This window comes from Phaethon lepturus, unplaced genomic scaffold, assembly GCF_000687285.1.
Source record: "Phaethon lepturus isolate BGI_N335 unplaced genomic scaffold, ASM68728v1 scaffold13566, whole genome shotgun sequence".
In the NCBI taxonomy this organism is placed as follows: domain Eukaryota; kingdom Metazoa; phylum Chordata; class Aves; order Phaethontiformes; family Phaethontidae; genus Phaethon; species Phaethon lepturus.
This window is the reverse complement of record NW_010548348.1, coordinates 10,877-28,327: the sequence shown is the minus strand read 5'-3', so window position 1 is coordinate 28,327 and position 17,451 is coordinate 10,877. Positions and strand designations below refer to the sequence as shown.

Sequence of the window (17,451 nt, the reverse complement as noted above, 5' to 3'; positions counted from 1 at the left end):
GACGTCCGAGCCGCGACAGCCCCAACCCTCTCACTCGGAGTCGCACCAGGTCAGCCTACTTGCAGGATGACAACTACTTTTTTTAAAAATTATTTTTAAAAGGTTGTGTACTACTTCTCCAGGGCACTCAGAGCTCTGTTCACCTGTCTTCTGTATTTCAAGAAACCATCTAAGCCTATATATTCCAGATGATAAACTCTACCTAGCAATTTTCTCCTTTTCATTAAAATTATTTACACCAGAAGAACTTAAAACAAAAATCGATTTCAGAAGACACAAGGAGAAACAGACCAAGGACTCCTGCTTTCCACTGCTATTTTTTAGCTTCTGAAAGGCATGCGGTACGTTTATGAACTTGAGCATCACATATATATTTTAAAAGGTAACAGCACAAACACTTGTTACAGTATCCATCATTTTTTCTTAACCTTACAAAAAATAGAACTCGTCAGGTAACAGCATTTCTGACACTTTGAAGTTGCTTTGTTTCACCTTTGGGGCAGAAATAAAATCTTTAAGCATTTTGTGGAGTGAGCTTTCGGAAGTGTGACTTTGGAGACACCTAAACAAGCTCAATGTTTTTGTTATAGATAAGCTTGAAACTATGTAAGACTTTCCACTGACACTAAAAAATTCTAATTTTAATTCTAATCAGATTTATTGTTTCCTCAGAGCATTTAAAATGATGAAATTTCCCCCAGATGAAAACTCTGGCACTGGGGTGGGGCCGAGGATGGTTTTGACGGTCCTTCCTAGAGCCGTCTGCACGCTCTTGGAGACATTCATCTCAAATTAGAGGGAACTTGCTTACTCTTTTCCAGCACTATTCATTTTTAGACACATTTCTGAAACAGCTTATATCTAGCTCTCGCAAGAGGGGTCCTTAGGAATTAAAGATGTGGGCGTACGACTGGCTCTTGAAGTCCTTGGGAAACACCAGAGAGAAGGTTTGAGAAGGCATTTTCCTGCACACTAGGACAGGACTGCCACGACACGCCGGCTCTCCAGTCGACACCGAGCTTTGGCCAGCAAATGTTCCTGCAGCTGAGGGCAAGAGAGAAACGAGGAGGTCTCGGGAACCGTGCCACGTACAGCACATCAGCAATCACCCTGCAGCCTTCAGTGTCTTCTCTCGGGTCATTCAGAACTAGATTTTTAAAAAAAGGCTACCTTCAGGTGATTTGAGTCAAACTTTCACATGCCATTTTTAAAAAATAACTTGTTTCTAAAGTTGAATGCAACAGCATGCACCAAGGCAAAAACTTAAGTGTAATCTATTCCCTAAATAAATAGAGATACGCTGCCTTCGCTCCTCGGTCATCCCCCTCCCTCTCGGCTTCAGGGACGCAGGATTTTGAACAGGTTACAAAATCAGAAAGCAGCATCCACAACTTTAGAACAGAACCAACACTTTGGTTACTTAAGTGCGTCATGTCCCACGCTAAAACATCATGTCAGTCTTTAGACAGGAACAAAGGATGAATTTATATACTCAGTGTAACTACCTGCACATTTTGTCACACAGAAAGCTCATCTCCTAGTGCCACCGATTTCCAGTCCAGCTACCACGCGTAGGGCAAGGTGATCTGCACCCAGCCCAGCTCAGAAGGAACTGGGAACCCAGGGAGTCTTCCTGTCCTTGCTCACCCAGCAAATCTGAGTCCACTACAGAAGGATAAGAGCTACAAGTTCTAGAATTTCAGAGGAAAAAAAGCCACACAAACCATTTAAAAAAGCTGTAGGTACTAAACCAGTAAATGTAAGCCCTTGGTCTCTCATAAGTGATTAGGAAATCCTCTCCTTGGTTACAGAGGCCCTGGACACCCAACGAAAAGCATCATTGTCCTGGTGTGACCAGAATCTGTCACGTTCATTACCTTTTGCTCAATCACTTAGAAATGCAAAACATGGTTTGACAAGCTTCATTTCTGTATTTAACCAGTTTTCAAAGTACATTGTTTATTTTAATTGCATACCATTCTTCATCCAAGTGCAGCTCAACAAAATTCAAGTTAAAAAACATCTAAAGGTTACATTCACTTTTTTAAGAGTGAAAAAGCTAAGGTTTTGAATACAAAAATTGAACTATGTAATTGTTTAAATGAGCATTCCTTTACCATATCATCCTCCCCAGTAAGAAGTAGTGCCATATTTAATGCAAGCAGCTATATTTGGTTACAAATCATGTTTTAGCAATTATACTACACAGCAAGAATGAACAACTCTCTAGTTTTTAATAAAATACACATGAGAAACAGGATCTTCAATTTACATTTATTTTTATCTTGCTCGTTCATGAAAAGTCATGTCCAAAAACTGCTTTGTCTTGTCTTTTCATCAGAGCAAAGCGAGGATATGCTTGAGCCCAGTGTGGCTCCAGCACCAGGTGAGACGCGACTGTCCTGCCCAGCTCGGAACCCAGCTGCATCAGGAGGTCTTACGTGGATGTTACACCTCCACGGTTTGCAAAGGGAAGAGAGCATCAACACCGCAAGCTGAGAAGCACCCTTGAAATTGAGGGCTGGAAGGTACTTAGGTAACGCTGGGAAGTGGCACTACCGCCTTCTCGGAGGGCAGCACCCTGCTCTCAGCCACCCTTCGCATCCGTCGCCGCCAGCGTTCGGCGATTCGCAGCCTGGCAGGTTCCTGCGACTTCACAAACCTGGGGCTGGCACTTACGGAGGTGAGAACTGCTCCCTACAGCGACCTCACATCTTCCTTCTTGATGTGTCCCCACGGGCAAACCAAGTATTCCTGGTACTAAAATGGGCCTATGAAGCCCATTTAAAACTCCTCTCCTCGTTTTAAAGGCTCCAATTAACTCCCATTGGCAACAGGCAGGCATCTTAAAGCCACCATGCTTCAGCCCTTAATTGCCTGATCTGGTCACTAATGCTAAGCGGAGGAGAAAGGAGGGAGGGAGGGAGGGAAGGAGGGAGGCAGGGAAGAAATGCTAAGAGGAGGAGGAGGAGGAAGGTAGGCAGGAAGGGAGGGAAGGGCAGAAGGGGGTAAAATAACAGGGCTACCTGGGAAACAAATGAACAAATTTCCATCAGAACACCCAAGTGATTGGCAGGAGCTCACTACTGTCCAGAGCACCTTGCTCTCCTACTGCCTCTGCGGTCGGTCAGACGTTGGAAAGGATCCCCATGTCAACACACTTACCTCCCACACTGGGACTGGTCAGACTTCACCAACCCCACCCCAGCTAGCAAGTATGTTTTTAAAGATAGAAACATACATTTTTTTTTTCTAGTAAAGATGGTAAACCAGGTCAATAACTGGAGGAGGGCAATGACTTTGATGTGTCTGGGACACGGGGGTGGCTATCAACAGCAAGGTCAGTACGTTCTGTATTTTCCCAACGGGTTCTTTGAAGTTTTCCAAGCCAAAGCCTTCCCTAGACCCAGAATCTCAACAACTTGGACAAGGATGCTGCACGTCTGTCAACCCAAGAAATCCCATCAGCAAAGCAGTCGGAATAAAAAGGATACAAGGGCAAAGCTATCGCAGTGCAGTTCACTTTCTGTCCACCACGTGGATTAGCATAATTAATGAAGTATTTAGAAGCGTTTAGACTAGGAAGCAATGCCACCTAGTGAACAGGATGGCACGTGACAGACAGGGGACACCTCCGAAGGTTGGTCCCAGGGTGGGGTGTTGATGCAGCGAGCTCCCACTGCTGCCGAGGGGATGGGCAGCCGAGCTGAGCAGTGCACCTACATGGCATTGGTGCGAGGACTAACCAGCTACTCCACCATCTGCCCCCAGTCTCACCAGCTACACAAACACCAGTTCAAAGACTTTTTAACCGATGAATAATTGAAAGAAAAACGCATTTTCAGTAGGCCTTGAATTTAAATTTTCCTTCAACAAGACCTTCTAAAGCTGGAAAATATACAGCTCAAAAATGACAGATGGCTTTAAAATTAGAGATCAGATTATATGGGAATTTATAAAGGTATTACAGAGAAAAAGCAGCACTGAATGTTACTAAATTTAGGATAAAGCCTGAGCAGACACCAGCAATTAAATAAAAACTCCAAAAAATTCATGGCCTAGAGGCTGTCACAGCATTTAGCGGTGGCTGACAGCCACAGCACAGCCCTAACTGCCTAAGAGAGGGCAACCAGTTCCCATTCCTTCTCTGAACCATTTTCCATTAAAAGATCCAAACTGTGAGGAAGTCAGACGCTCCACACAAGATATTTGATGCGGCAGGTTTTTTTGAGTTTTGTTTTTTTTCCCCCCTAAACGAATTCCTGGTTTTGTTTAGTTATTTGCAAAACCATGTCAAGTTATAAGCATATGACCACAAATCAGACAGAAGTTGCTACTGATGTGGTTTCTGCCCCCCACCACCATCATTTGCCATGGTAATACAGAGTTATAAAAATAACAATCATGATCTATAGTAGGGCAGCAGTTTGATCAGACTCAAGACTTCTGGTATGCACGACTTCTCTCCAAAAAATGTTTCGGCCAATTTGTAAAATTGATGGGACTCCGGAGTAATTGTGCCGGAGCCAAACGCTTACATGTTTGATACAGAGGGATTTCCAGTGGATTTGATGGCGGGTGGGGGGTGTTTGGTTTAACATACACATTCTTTTTGCAAGTGCGGTGCAGACTTTGCTGAGAAATGTGTGAGAAGACAACGACCAACGTGGCAGGCGACACACAACCAGAAGACATCATGGCTTGGTCAATCCATGAGCAGGGAGCTGGAGCACGCAGCGGCATGCGCTGTTCTGATGGTCCTTGTGTGACATCTGGTGGCCAAAAAGTAGCCCAGGAAGAACCATCTGACTTGGACTGCACCCAGGGTCCCCCCACAGCCACACGAAAGGCCACAGGCTACAGCCCTGACAAGAACTTCACCAGGACCTAAAGGCTCAGTTTCTAATGTATGTTCTAGTAAAATGACCAAATAGCGATTTTGGGAACAGAATCTGTGCGCTTCCCGCTTTCTAAACAACGCTGATCCTCTCAAACTACATCCCACTCCCTCCTAGAGACTGGGCATGCTGTCTGGGCACAATCAAGTGTCTACAAAAATCCTAAATGGCCATAAATTTAAGGCATTGCGTTTCCTTAGCCTAAAGTTTTTCAGCATCGTTTAACTACATTTACGTTCTAAAGGAAAAAAACATTCATCTGAACTGTGATCCACCAGAGGACAAAACCCAAAACTCTGCCAAAAACTAAGCCCTGAAGTCTCTTCTCTGCCCATCCCTGCATTTAAAGATTGCCTTGCACAGTACTAACTGTGTGAGGAACAGCATTTCAGCATGCTAAGCTGAAAGCAGATCTCCAAAGCCAAATCTCCCAAGTAAGAAGGAAATACACTTATTGAAGGTACACTTTAAAACTTCTCTATACCTCAGACTTCTTTAAAAACACAACAAAAAACCCAACCCTGAAACCCCGAAGAAGGCAGGAACTGAAAGGCGAGCTGGAATCGACTTAATCTGCACGAGCCTTCGGGCAGCGCCGGCGTTTGCAGTGGAGCAGAAGCACGCTTGGCTGCTTTTCAATAGGCTGGAGCTGTCAGAGATGCCGAGGATAAATTGTCAAGTCACCACTGTCCTAAACAAACGTGATGTTCAGCCGAGTGCTCCGGAGGGAGTTTCTTCCTTTTCTGCAGTTGCTGCCTGCATTAAGTTGATCTAAAGCGCAGGGGCTCGAGGAGAGCCGCAGCCTCCCTCTGCGCGCAGCAGAGCACTCGTCCCTGCAGAAGGCATCTCCTCCCCGCGCCGCTCCCACTCATCCCAAAGTCTTTCATAAACAAGATGCCTCCTTGTCTATATCAACCTCATGTACCATAAACATGACCTGACCCACATTATCCAATTAAATACATCTTGTTTAAAGCTCAGTTTCTCCCCTGCCCTTCCTACCATGACACATTTATCACAAGGCAGTGCAAACAGATAAGCCAACAGATTTTTGATCCCTTCTCCTCCCGGCCACTTCCCAAAGTTGCCCGTAAAGAGCCCCAGGTAACCTAAGCATTAGGTGAGGTCTGCAACCTCAAGAAAGTGCTGCGTTAGGGAAGATGAGTTACCAGCAAAGCTCAAATCAAACACAGAAAGTAAGAACAAGAACTCATCAGAATTTCAGGCAGGAGCAGGAGCTGCTTCGCACATGCTCTGCTTACTTGTGTTGAGGGACAACAAACCAGTCGATTTCTCAAGATATTTCACTCAGTTTGCAACAGTTTTTAGCTCTATAGTTTGTAATATTACATGCTCTGAAAACAAAATTCAATCCTCAAATCCTTCTAGTTGGTTAATCATAAAAATCCATTAAGTTCAGGAACAAGCAAACCAGACTCATCTCTTTCCCTCCCAATGCCTATTACATATAAATAGTAATTATTTTTCCTGGCAAGGCTCTAGTGTCTCTCATGATTCTGTACTTTAACTACCTGATTTCTTAGCGCTTTCCACTGAAAGAATATATTTAACAAGCATCCATGTTTCCTCCTCCATGATAGGATTTTAAAATTATGAATGTAATAAAGACAATGATGTTGCCAGTCTCATGATTAACAGCTTAAAGAGACATTTGCTAAGCCTTCATTCTTCCCATTATCACCAATTCACAAGCTGTATGGCTTCGTAAAATTCAGCAAAGACGAGATTTAACTCTATAGTTATATAGTTAAATCAACAAGCAATACAAGAAGGGCATTAATCTAGTTTGATCTAGAAAAACAACATAAGTCCGACCTGTTCTGTTGACAGATCTGTGTTTTTTAAATGCCACCTTAGTAGAAAGTGTCTAACGCAAGATTTCCACCTTTATTTATGCAATATGTGACATCTCAAATCTTGTATGTTGTCAGAGCTCAAACCACAGTAAGTGCTATCAGTGCGGTGCTACGGAACAGAGAGCATCGTTAGCGTACAGTTCAGAGTTATTGAACTAATCAACTGGAGAGGCTTCTCCTAATAACACACATCCCCAAACAAGCTGCTACAAATGTTCCCTCAACCGTCACACCAGTTGCTTTTAAAATTAAAATGAAACCAAACTGCTGAAAGAAAATAGGGTTTATGGTAAAACTCAATTTTATTACTTCACAGGAACATGGGCTTCATTTGATGCAAGAACACACCCACAACACACAGTTGTTGCTCAGTGGAGTTAAATCTATGCCACTTCCCAAGGTTTAAATTTTCACATCGACTCAAATAAATGCTACAGTAGATAACGCCAATCAAAACTCCGAGAAAGTGAAGACAGGTTAAGCATTATGCCAGAGATTCAACACAAGCCAGCAACTCTTTGCAAGCCCGTCTGGCTCGGTAATCAGTGTAAGTGAAACATTGAAAAGATCACTTTCACACTCAAGAGGGCCAGGTAGGAACGGAGCAACAGCACATCAGATAGCACAAAGGTCCAGCCTCCACTCTGCAAGTATCTAACAACTCAGCAACAGGCACTTCTCTACTTACCTCGCAGAACCAAGGCCACATTTTGCATTTTTTGACTTATATCAGCTGCACAGTCATTTTAAACTATAGATTAAAGCAAACAAAATGGAAACTAATAATTTATTTCCAATTGTGTTTAAGGTTTATTACAACTCAGGTAGCTTAAATTTGCTGCGCACGTTATCACCAGTTCTGGGACTATTTGTATAAATTAGCACATCGAGACAATCTCTTTGGAACAAGTCGTGAAATTTAAGCATCAGCCAAACCAGGTCAGAGTGATTTACAAAATTCTGAAGATCACATTAATGGAATTGCTAACAGCCATAACTACATCCACATAAATGTGCCTCTCATAATAAGAACACTCTACACAGTTCTGAATGTTTTAAGAACTGGTAAAATGACTACAGATTATGGAGTCCATCTCCTTTAAGGCATCAAAGACATTCTCAAGGAGGAGTTAATTAGTCTAGTTTCACAGGATAGACCATTACAGAGTCTGAGATTCTGACTGCCTGTGATTAATTTCAACCCTGCACCAACATACTTTGCTTACATTAGCTCTGTTTTCAATTTCCCCTCCTTTTTTTTCCAGAGGCCTCTCACTGGTGTGTTCACAGCTGGAGAGTCAAGAGCAACTCCTCTGTACTGCCCCATAACCAACTGGAACACTTGTCAGCAAACCTCTAGATGACAAGAAAGCACATAAGAAGTACTTTCCAACATGCATCTTTCCCCACCCTGTTCCCCAATTCACAAGGCAGCAGATTCAAATGCAAGCCCCCCTCCCCTCAAATGATCTGGTACACATATGCACTTGGTTCAAAGCATCCATGTTCCGTTAAACACAAAGTTCACAGAAATACCATCCCTTTACTGGTGCCACCGATAAAGCGATCACGATTAAAGACTCCTCCCAACCTCTCATATAGAGGAAGATGGATTCCTACCAACCAGTAGTAGGCACCGAGTTTCAGAAAGGACTGCCTCTGGTCCAGCGCTCCAACACATTCCCATGCAATGCAAAATAGCCATCAACGAGGCAACTTCCACAAAAAATAAGGGTCTTGGAGGCACTGAGTCTCCCAGGCCGGTACACTGTCACAGCACACTTTTCAAGCCTCCTTACCAATTAGCTTAAGTTCTGAAAATAAAGGCAGCTTGCTTATGCGGTTCCCTTTCTGTATTTCACTCCTTTTCTGCAGGGAGTCGTGCTTGAGGATATAGCTTCCCTTGCACACATCCAAAGCTGGCACTGCTTTCATGTCTCCTCCTGGCCACCCAATTCTCCCTCTTCACTCATGCTGGTATACACATTCAGTGACAAGTTACATTGAGGTGAGAACTCCTCTGTCCTCTGGGTTAAGAGGAGCCTTTTGGCTGGGTTAGTTTTAAGCTGGATCAGTTCAGCTGGTCCCACTGCACGGCAGCATTAAGTATTTGTACCATTCATGTGATGGCAGTGCAGAGAGAAGTATGGCAGCACTACCCTAGCACATAGGAAACTACATCCCAAGTTTCAATTTTCACGGAAGTCACCCTCCAGGGCTCACAGTCACTCGCTCCAAGAAGGTGCTGCTGTTTGGATCAGTAACACTTCAGGGAAATATGAAGAAACCATGTGCTGTGGGGTGCCCTGCACCATGCGATGGGCAAATGTATGTTTAGCCAGCCTGGGTCTTAAGGTTCTTTCTGATTCAGTAAGTTCCTTGTTTAAATTATCTAACCAAGTGCTTTAGGCCTTCCTTATCTTGCTTAATTAAGCCAGTCCTTGCCAGCTGCCAACAAGGGGAAGTGGGAACACACAAGGATACTGCAGGACCTCCTCTAGCACAACACAGCATGCACACACTTCCCCCTCCCAGCCTGCCCGCGCTGGACACTCCCGCACTTCTCCCTGCTCCCTCCTGTAATCTAGGAGGGATTTGCACCTGGCTTAGCTCAAGCCTGAATTAATTTGCAAGGCAGGGAACTCAAAGTGGTTTTCCTCCATCAGACGTTAGGGCTATGGACAGCCACAAAGTGAAGCTGTGCAACAGATGATGTTTAGCATAAAAAAATAGTTTTCTTCTGGGCTCACTCCTTTATCTGGCAAAAACACACAGCAAAGACATTTGCTGGTGTAGCAGTCCCATACAACAGTCTCTTCAAACAAAACTAGCTCTCTTCGGCAAGAAGCACACCATAGTTTACAGATGAAAGCAGAAAAACAAGTCTCAAGATCCACTGCTCTCGCTTATCCCTGTCCAGTGTGACAACACGGCAAAGTTTAGTGCTGGACTCTCAGCCTCCCGTCCCTCTGGAGCAGAACGATATAATTTGTTGTGTTTGTACAGCACCCACCACAAGTGCTATTATTCCCAACCACACCCACTGGTGCTACTGAACACAAGCAAAACTAGGGATGTTTGAGACAATCAAACAGCAGATGCAGCAGAAATGAATTAATTTATATTTGAACAAAAGCAAAAGCCAATGGGAGGTTAAAGACAACAAGCTTGAAGGGGATTCATTTCAAGACAGACCTGAAGGGAGAGATGCCGAAATGGTACATTTCACTGCATATTGTGGAACGGAAAAATGACTCAAAGCCATCTGAGATTTAAACAGTTACAGCCAAGGAGTTTATCTTAGTATCTAAGCTGTGACTCTTCAGGGCCAGCTTTATAATTCTTCTTAATACACACATCATGGAGACTTCCGCAGCATGTAGGAACATACCATCAATCTGACTGACTGAACACCTTTGTACTCTTTATTATACAGACAAGTGCTGAAGCTTTATTTGTGCAAAGGCTGCTTTTTATGTATAGGGACAGGCTGATAATGACAGCTGGATAGATGTTAACAGAACAAACTTTATCAGCAACTTGAACTATTGGAAAAAAGGGGCCTCCACAAATTAAATCTGTAGATGAGTTTAGCCACCCTAAAAAGTGGTAGTTCAGTATTATACAGCGACAACAGGGACAATGGAACTATCAAATAGGTTCTAGCTGTTCTTTTTATGGCATTGATTTTTTTTTTCATACATTCAAAGCATTATTGCATCAGAAAACATATCATGCATCTTTATGTTTCCAGACAAAAATCAGCTGTATTTGTCATTTCTACCTACATCTCAAAGGTGCACCAAATCTACGGTTTTATGATTTTAGTTGCATGCTTTGCCTATATGCATGCTGAGATAATAAATATTAAATACAGCAAAGAACGTAAGAGAACCAGACTGACATAAGGAATATTTTATGGCAGCTCTGTTATGTTCTGCCAGTTAAAGAGCTTGTCAAAAAATTGAGGTAACAACAGTGGCCACACCACTCAGCTGAGAATCGCTCAAAATTCACGGAAGTTTTCAGAAATTCAAGTACACAAACACCAGCTGCAACTTGTCAGAAATGCCAGAGAAATTAGGTTGGCTGCATTTTATTAGTCTATTAGCTGGCGTTCACACAGCTCCTTGTAAATCCTTTTTCTCACTCGGGGCATATCTTCCTGGGAGAACTGAAAAGGCTGGTCTAAGGCGAGGCACTTGCAGTACTGAGGAAAAGGAAAAGGTTTGATTGAAAAAAAGGACATTTACTATATGAACAATACAGGCCACTGATTTTTAAAAAGCAGTACTCTTACCTGGAGCACAAAAACCCCACAGTCACTGTCATTTTTCTGTTGTGGAATGCACTAAAGGGAAAGAAACAAGAAGAGACATGTTAGATCTTTACTTACCATTTTAGTCTTTAAGTCCTGCTTAAAGTCCAAAAGGAGATTCAGCAAAACGATCAGGTGCCTTGTTCTCAGAGCTAGCTGTTCTGCAGTTGTAATTACTTATTATAATCCCAACTTTTGCAAGGTGACACTCAACACCTTGTTAGAATAACACCTAACATTTAGAAAAATATATTGTGTAGGACAGAAAGCAAAATACAAATCTTTCCTTCAAGTTTATTTTCTTTTAGTGACCTACACAGAACAGCTTCTCAATAGTTTAAATAAATGTTTGTACAGCATTATCTGCTTTACACAGGACCAAACTACACCAGCAAAGTCACACAGGCCTAGAGGAAGATTACTCTCAGCATCCATGCTATCGGCAGGGGCTTTCCTCTCCCAGTCACACAAAAGGGTCTCAAAGAACATGAAGAGTAGTGCAAAGCAGTCTCAAATGGTAACTTTCAACCTTCATTATTTCTTCAAACATGCTCAATTTTGACATGCAAAGCTAGAAAGTCCCACTCACTAGTGCTGCTATGTCTCTGGCACTTGAATAGAAAAAGTAATTATTTTTCAACTCCCAGATCTTCCACCTCAAAGAATGCAGGAGGACAAACCCTGATTGCACAGCATGCGCATGAGCGCAGAGAGGAATAATTTCATCATTGTGTCAGCACCTAAAAATAATCCTGTGCAAGGACAGAGCTGTTAAGAGTGTATCTGGTGTATGATGACCTGTTTTACATCTTTGGAGCCATTATGGGATGGCTACGCAATTCACATATCCCCTCATTTGCACTTACACACAAGTTACTCCCTTCTGTTGTTGCCAGACTTGTGATCAAACATAATGTGCCACAAACAGCCCTGGAGACCAAAGCTCACCCTCTCCATGGCAAATATAAAATACAGGCGGTCGCAGCATTAGCCTGTTTCCCCCCGCACACCAAATCTCATCCATTTGGCACAGTTCACAACAGTACTTTCATGAGAAGTGAGGAAGCCGAGTCTCCAGCTCATTCAGTCCTTGACCTTGTGCCAACATGTGCACCAGCTACAGGTTTTGCTGCACGGATATTTAATTGGCCAGAGATTAGACTCAGATCGCCAAGTCACTTGCAGAAAGTATTAAAGACCTAGTAGAAGCTGAATGAGCAACAGAGCCCTAATGCCCACATGCAACCACCTGTGTCATTCCTAGCACCCTCCACATGGTCAGCATAAAACAATTTACTCCTGGTACAAATATATGGGTTTAGAAGCAGCCTCCTAAAATCTCACAGAAAGTAAGGCTTCAGGGCTCAAAGTGCTGCCATTTACCTTTGTCACAGCAGTCTGCCAACCCTGAAGAAATTCAGGGCGATTCTTCTCTTTTGCTTCAGTCAGCAAATACTTTCGAATGTTCTTTAAAAAGGAAAGGAAAAAAAAAAGCAACAATATTATTCACCAGCTAAAGAACAGGAGAGAGACACTGACATCTTTGCTGGTATCCTTTTGACAATAAGGACAAATTTCAGGCAAGCATTAGGAGCTGAGCTCAGATCTAGAGGTAAAGAGATGAATGCTGGCGGGTATTGTGCCTTCTACCATCAAGGCTCATTTGGTCTATCAAGGGGAGCTTTAACACCTCTCAGCCCCACCATACACCAGTACACTTAATACTTGACTAGCTGTGGCACTCAGGCACAGAGTCAAGAGTGCTCTCAGACATGGAGAGACACACAGTGCAGTCTGGCATGTGTTCTCTCCTGGCTTACTTGGCTGACACCAAGACCCTTACATTCAATATGATAGCATTTTCCTGCCTGAATCTCAATACAAAACACTGAGTTCTGCAGCTAATCAACAAAGCTCCAGGGAAAGTTTTAGTGACATAGAGGAAAAAATAGTCTGACACAAGCAAAGAGAAGGAAGCAAGATAAATGAGCCTACGGTCTTGGGTTAAGCAAATCCTTCTACTTCTCTGTAAAGAGGCTGGTGGTTTGTAGGACAATTTAAACACACTCCAGCACACCAACATTCACCTTAGTGGGTAGATCACAGTGGAGTTTTGGGTATTGCTCCCCCTTTCCCTCCAAAGGGCAGGAATAAAAGTGTCTTATGTTTGTGAGACATTTAAGTGCAAATGCCTTGCCCAAGGTGGGATGAGGAGAGGCCACACTGCAAGACTGCAGGACAGACCACAGGGCTGCCAAGAGGGACCCCTGGTTTATGCTGTAAGTTCAGAAGCTGGAGAGCATGAGGTCTCTGGCTCCCAGAACAAACATTAGCTTCATCCTCAGCAAATGCCAGCAGGAAACTAGTATCCTCATTCAGAAGTCCTCGCTGGGAACTCTCCTGGGTACAATAATTACTACTCTTCCGTAAGCCAACAACTACGCACAGTTAAAAGTAGAGGGCTGCTGCATCAAGCAAGCAATTACGTTGACAAAATTAGCTTTTGTAAGAGGGTCATTACAATTTGCTAGTCCCAGCAAAAATTTTCTGGCCGCTTTTTACCAGGAAGACTGATAATTTAACTCCAGTGTTCAGGTTGCAGCTTCGAAAGGTTGCTGGGTTATAATCAGAGGTACATACCCCGTATCAATGCAGAGAGAGGAAAAAGGCTGTTTTTTGAGTTAATAGCACAGTAACGGGTAAACCCCACTGGGCAGCACTACAGCATCTTCAGTCCTGTTCTCTCACCCAGGCAACATGCCCCCCAAAAGGACCACAGTTTATCATTTCCTAAACACAAGTCCCTCAGCAGTTTAAAGAACTGCCTTTACTCTCTTCTGGCTAGTCTGCTTCCCTATGGCACTTGGCTTTGAGCCCCTGCTTTCTGTGGGAGTGACAAGACAGAGCCACAAAAGGTGTGCCAACTACATGGTCGGGCTCATTAGGCAATCGGACCTCAAGTCCTAGCTCTGGTGTGACCCTCGAGGTCTGTGCTTCAGACTCCTCAGCAGGACAAGCTGGTTCTCATTTCATACACGGCAGGACAACAACAGACATGCTGCATTTAAAGTTTAAGGCTGAAGAGAAAAAAGGGGGGTGGTTTGTTTAAGAAAACAGTTCAAACTTTGCAGACACATCCGTCACTCTTACCTCTACACAAAACTTAAAATGAATGCCTTGGGAATCATAAAATGAAATAATTCGATTGGGGATGTTCACAGTAATGAGGGACCAGTGGACTTCCAGGTGAATAGGAATTAACAAGAGAGTCTTTTTGAACAAGTCCACCTGGCAAGAAGAACAACATACGTTAGAGAGAATTCCACAGGCACAACACTGCAAAGCAAGAGATTAATCATATCTAAGCCTCCTCTCCACCCCTAAGTGAAATGAAAAACACCCTCCCCTCTTCCACCACATTCCTCATGTCTACCTCATACAGAACTTACTAGTGGACACAAAAATACAGTTACAGCCCAGAAAGTGGCTAAGGAGCATTGTACAGTACCAGAGTTAGTCAACACTGTATCTGTGGCAAAAACCTGCTCATGTTACACTTTAACATCTGCATCAATGTGGGATTTCTTAAGTAATGATGGTAATACAGTTGAGCCTCAATTTGGGTTAGTTACGTATCTTCAGTAATGACACTCCTGCAGTATGACCACCACTGATTTCTATCAGAGCTACATCATGGAGAGGTGACTGATGAAGCAGCTGTGATTACAAACACCCCACAAAACCACCAAGCTGGTGCAGTTTGACTCCCTCAGCCGTAGCACAGGCTCTGCGACTTGTCAGAGGAAGGCAGAGAAGGTGCACGATGCTTTGGGGAGCAGAGGAAGGGAGGGGATGAAGGCAGAGCAGATTCATCCTTTCTTGAACTTAACTTTGTAACAGATGTACTGTGGTCACAGGCAAGCAAACAAGGGAGAAGGTCTTAAAGTACAGAACAAGCAGATCAGATACAACACCCCCGGTGTCTGTGTGGCAGATGAGCCCTTATGCTTTTGGAAGACAGTCAAGTCAGGGCCTTCCACGATTCTCCTTCTCCCAGCTACTCTTGAAATGGTTGTCTAATTGCTGGGTTTTTGGCGGTACAGTCCAGCAAATAAGCAAAAATAGAATACTGAACTAAATGAACTCATCCTGTGGGAAGATTTCTATGCTGCTTTTTTATTTTTTGAGCACTGTGCAATTTGAACAGTATGTAATTGCTGCACTACTGGTAAAGGCAGGTCGTTTGTAGGAAAGAAAAGTGTATTTTTTGAGTAACAGTGGAAAGCTGAAGGCACAATAAGGTCTGAGCATTCACAGCAGCTATCCGCCGAGCTTCGCTCACAACAGCACTTTGATTGTCACAAGTGTTGATGATCCCTGCTCCCACCTGCAGGAACTGCTTCCTGACCAGACTGCAGCACACTCGCTACACTACAATCCGTCATTCAAGGCAAGGAGATGTCAGCCAGCAGCAAGCTGAACCCACAAAGGAAAACTGGAATGACATAAATGAACTACACCTCCTGTGATGTCCAGCAACAGCAGAGCCATGCTAAACTCCAGGGTCCCCATGTGGCCCCAGTTGTGGGATTGCTGCAGGCATGCATACCTGCAGCGGAAGAGTGGAGAGAGGCAGCCAAAAGCTGGCAGGGTCTTTAGTGAAGACCTGATGTACACAAAGAACAGTGACAACCTAGATTGGCTTCACCGAGGCAGTGCAGAGCCAGCTAGCTGACACGGCAGTGGATGAGAGCAGGACTGCCAATCTGATCAGTGGCCAGAAGGGACAGACACAAACGGGAGCTCTGAAACCACTGCAGCTGGACGCAGGGGAGCGTGTCCTTCTAGGCTCTGGCCTCCTTTATTCCAGGAAGGCACATTTATAAAAGCTGGTACAATACCCTGGTGTGTTTAAAAAGCAGAAACAAGTTCCCCTTAATTGCATATTGCAGGACAAAGCAGTCTACTGAATCTTTCCAACGGAAACTGATTAGTTCTCATCCTTGCTTTAGAGATTCTTCAGGAATGGAAGTATAAATGTCTAAACAACTGTCCTGATCTCATCTGGTCCCTTGCCAGCAGCAACAGGTTCTGCTTTCAGAATCTACCTGCGCTTTTGGGGTTTTTGCAAAACTTGGGTTGCTGGGTAAAAAGAACGTTAAAAATAAATCTGGGAATATTAAGCACCAATATTCAAGAGCTTTTAATAAATTATATGAATAGATTTTATATTTGGATAATGAGTTCATCTTTAGCATTTCACAGATGTGTCCTATTTAAGTGCTCCTGCAGAAAGATCATACATTCAAACATGGTCCTTGATTAGTCTTGTCTCATCTCCCATATTAGAAAGGACAAATGTTCACAGAGAGAGCACTGCTCTTTGTATTAGCTACCTCAGAAAATACCACAACCCATGATCTGTCATGGGTTCTGGAAAGTAAGGCGAATTCTGTTCTTGTCATGCGAACAACAGTTTGGCTTATTAACTATTGGTCTCCAATGTCTGCTGTCTAGTATCTGTATGTGTTACTCAGGAGCAACAATTTTATTTTATCAAACAATCCCAGTTTGAGATAAAAAGAAGCAGCAGAATTAAGTCTGCTCTCCTGTAGATTAGTGTACCTGGCACTGTCAGGAGCAGTAAGAGCCATTTCTTGCAGCTAAATTAACAGCTTGCATGAACATACACAAAGAGATAACCTACCACCAATGATGAAGCCATTCAAAGCACATTTTCACAACATAACCATGCTACCTCGAACAGTGCTACCTTACTATTTTTATTAACATCTCCCCACTCTGTACGGCTCCTTTGCAAACCCATCCTCTGCAGGTAAGACATTGTAACCCAGTTTCAAGTTAGTGATTCAACCCAGCCCAAAAGAACCAAAGCACTGACGACACAGAGTTAAAGGGTACCTTTTTAGTCCATCGTTTTACCCCATTATATCCTTTGGTTACGAGCTGTCTATGAAAAAAGCTGTTAAAGAAATGAACCTAAAAAAAGAGAGAGAGGAGGAATGAGCACAGAAATTTTCATGCACAGTCATTCCCCTTCCCCCAGGATAATTTACACAAAACAACTTGTAATGAGGCAATATTTAATGCAGGTTTAGAAACAGAACCCCAGTAGGGACAAACAGGCTTTGCAAAGCCTAAACTATTGCTGTTCTTCAGCAAGCAAATAAAGCAAGCCTTATTTCCCTATAATATATGATGTGAGCCACTGCAGCATTTATATTTACACTTTTGTATCTCCAGGCATACCATGTTCAATTTTTTGTTGGAGACTGACTTTGGAGAAAAACACCAGGATAAGGAGTTACAGTTTTTGTTGTTCTTCACAGGGATTAAG

General features: G+C 43.3%; 1 protein-coding gene across 1 annotated transcript in view; it reads right to left on the bottom strand.

Moving 5' to 3' along the window:
- Window positions 1-9,874: 9,874 nt before the first annotated feature.
- SENP5 (SUMO1/sentrin specific peptidase 5) overlaps window positions 9,875-17,451 on the bottom strand; it is a 14,619-nt gene continuing 7,042 nt past the window's right edge. Inside the window, exons 5-9 of the mRNA XM_010289935.1 lie at window positions 17,016-17,093; window positions 14,244-14,381; window positions 12,477-12,560; window positions 11,076-11,126; window positions 9,875-10,985 (exon numbers count right to left, since the gene is read on the bottom strand). Coding sequence (XP_010288237.1) covers window positions 10,875-10,985; window positions 11,076-11,126; window positions 12,477-12,560; window positions 14,244-14,381; window positions 17,016-17,093 — 462 coding nt within the window. The 3' untranslated portion in view covers window positions 9,875-10,874. The remainder of the gene's footprint in view (window positions 10,986-11,075; window positions 11,127-12,476; window positions 12,561-14,243; window positions 14,382-17,015; window positions 17,094-17,451) is intronic.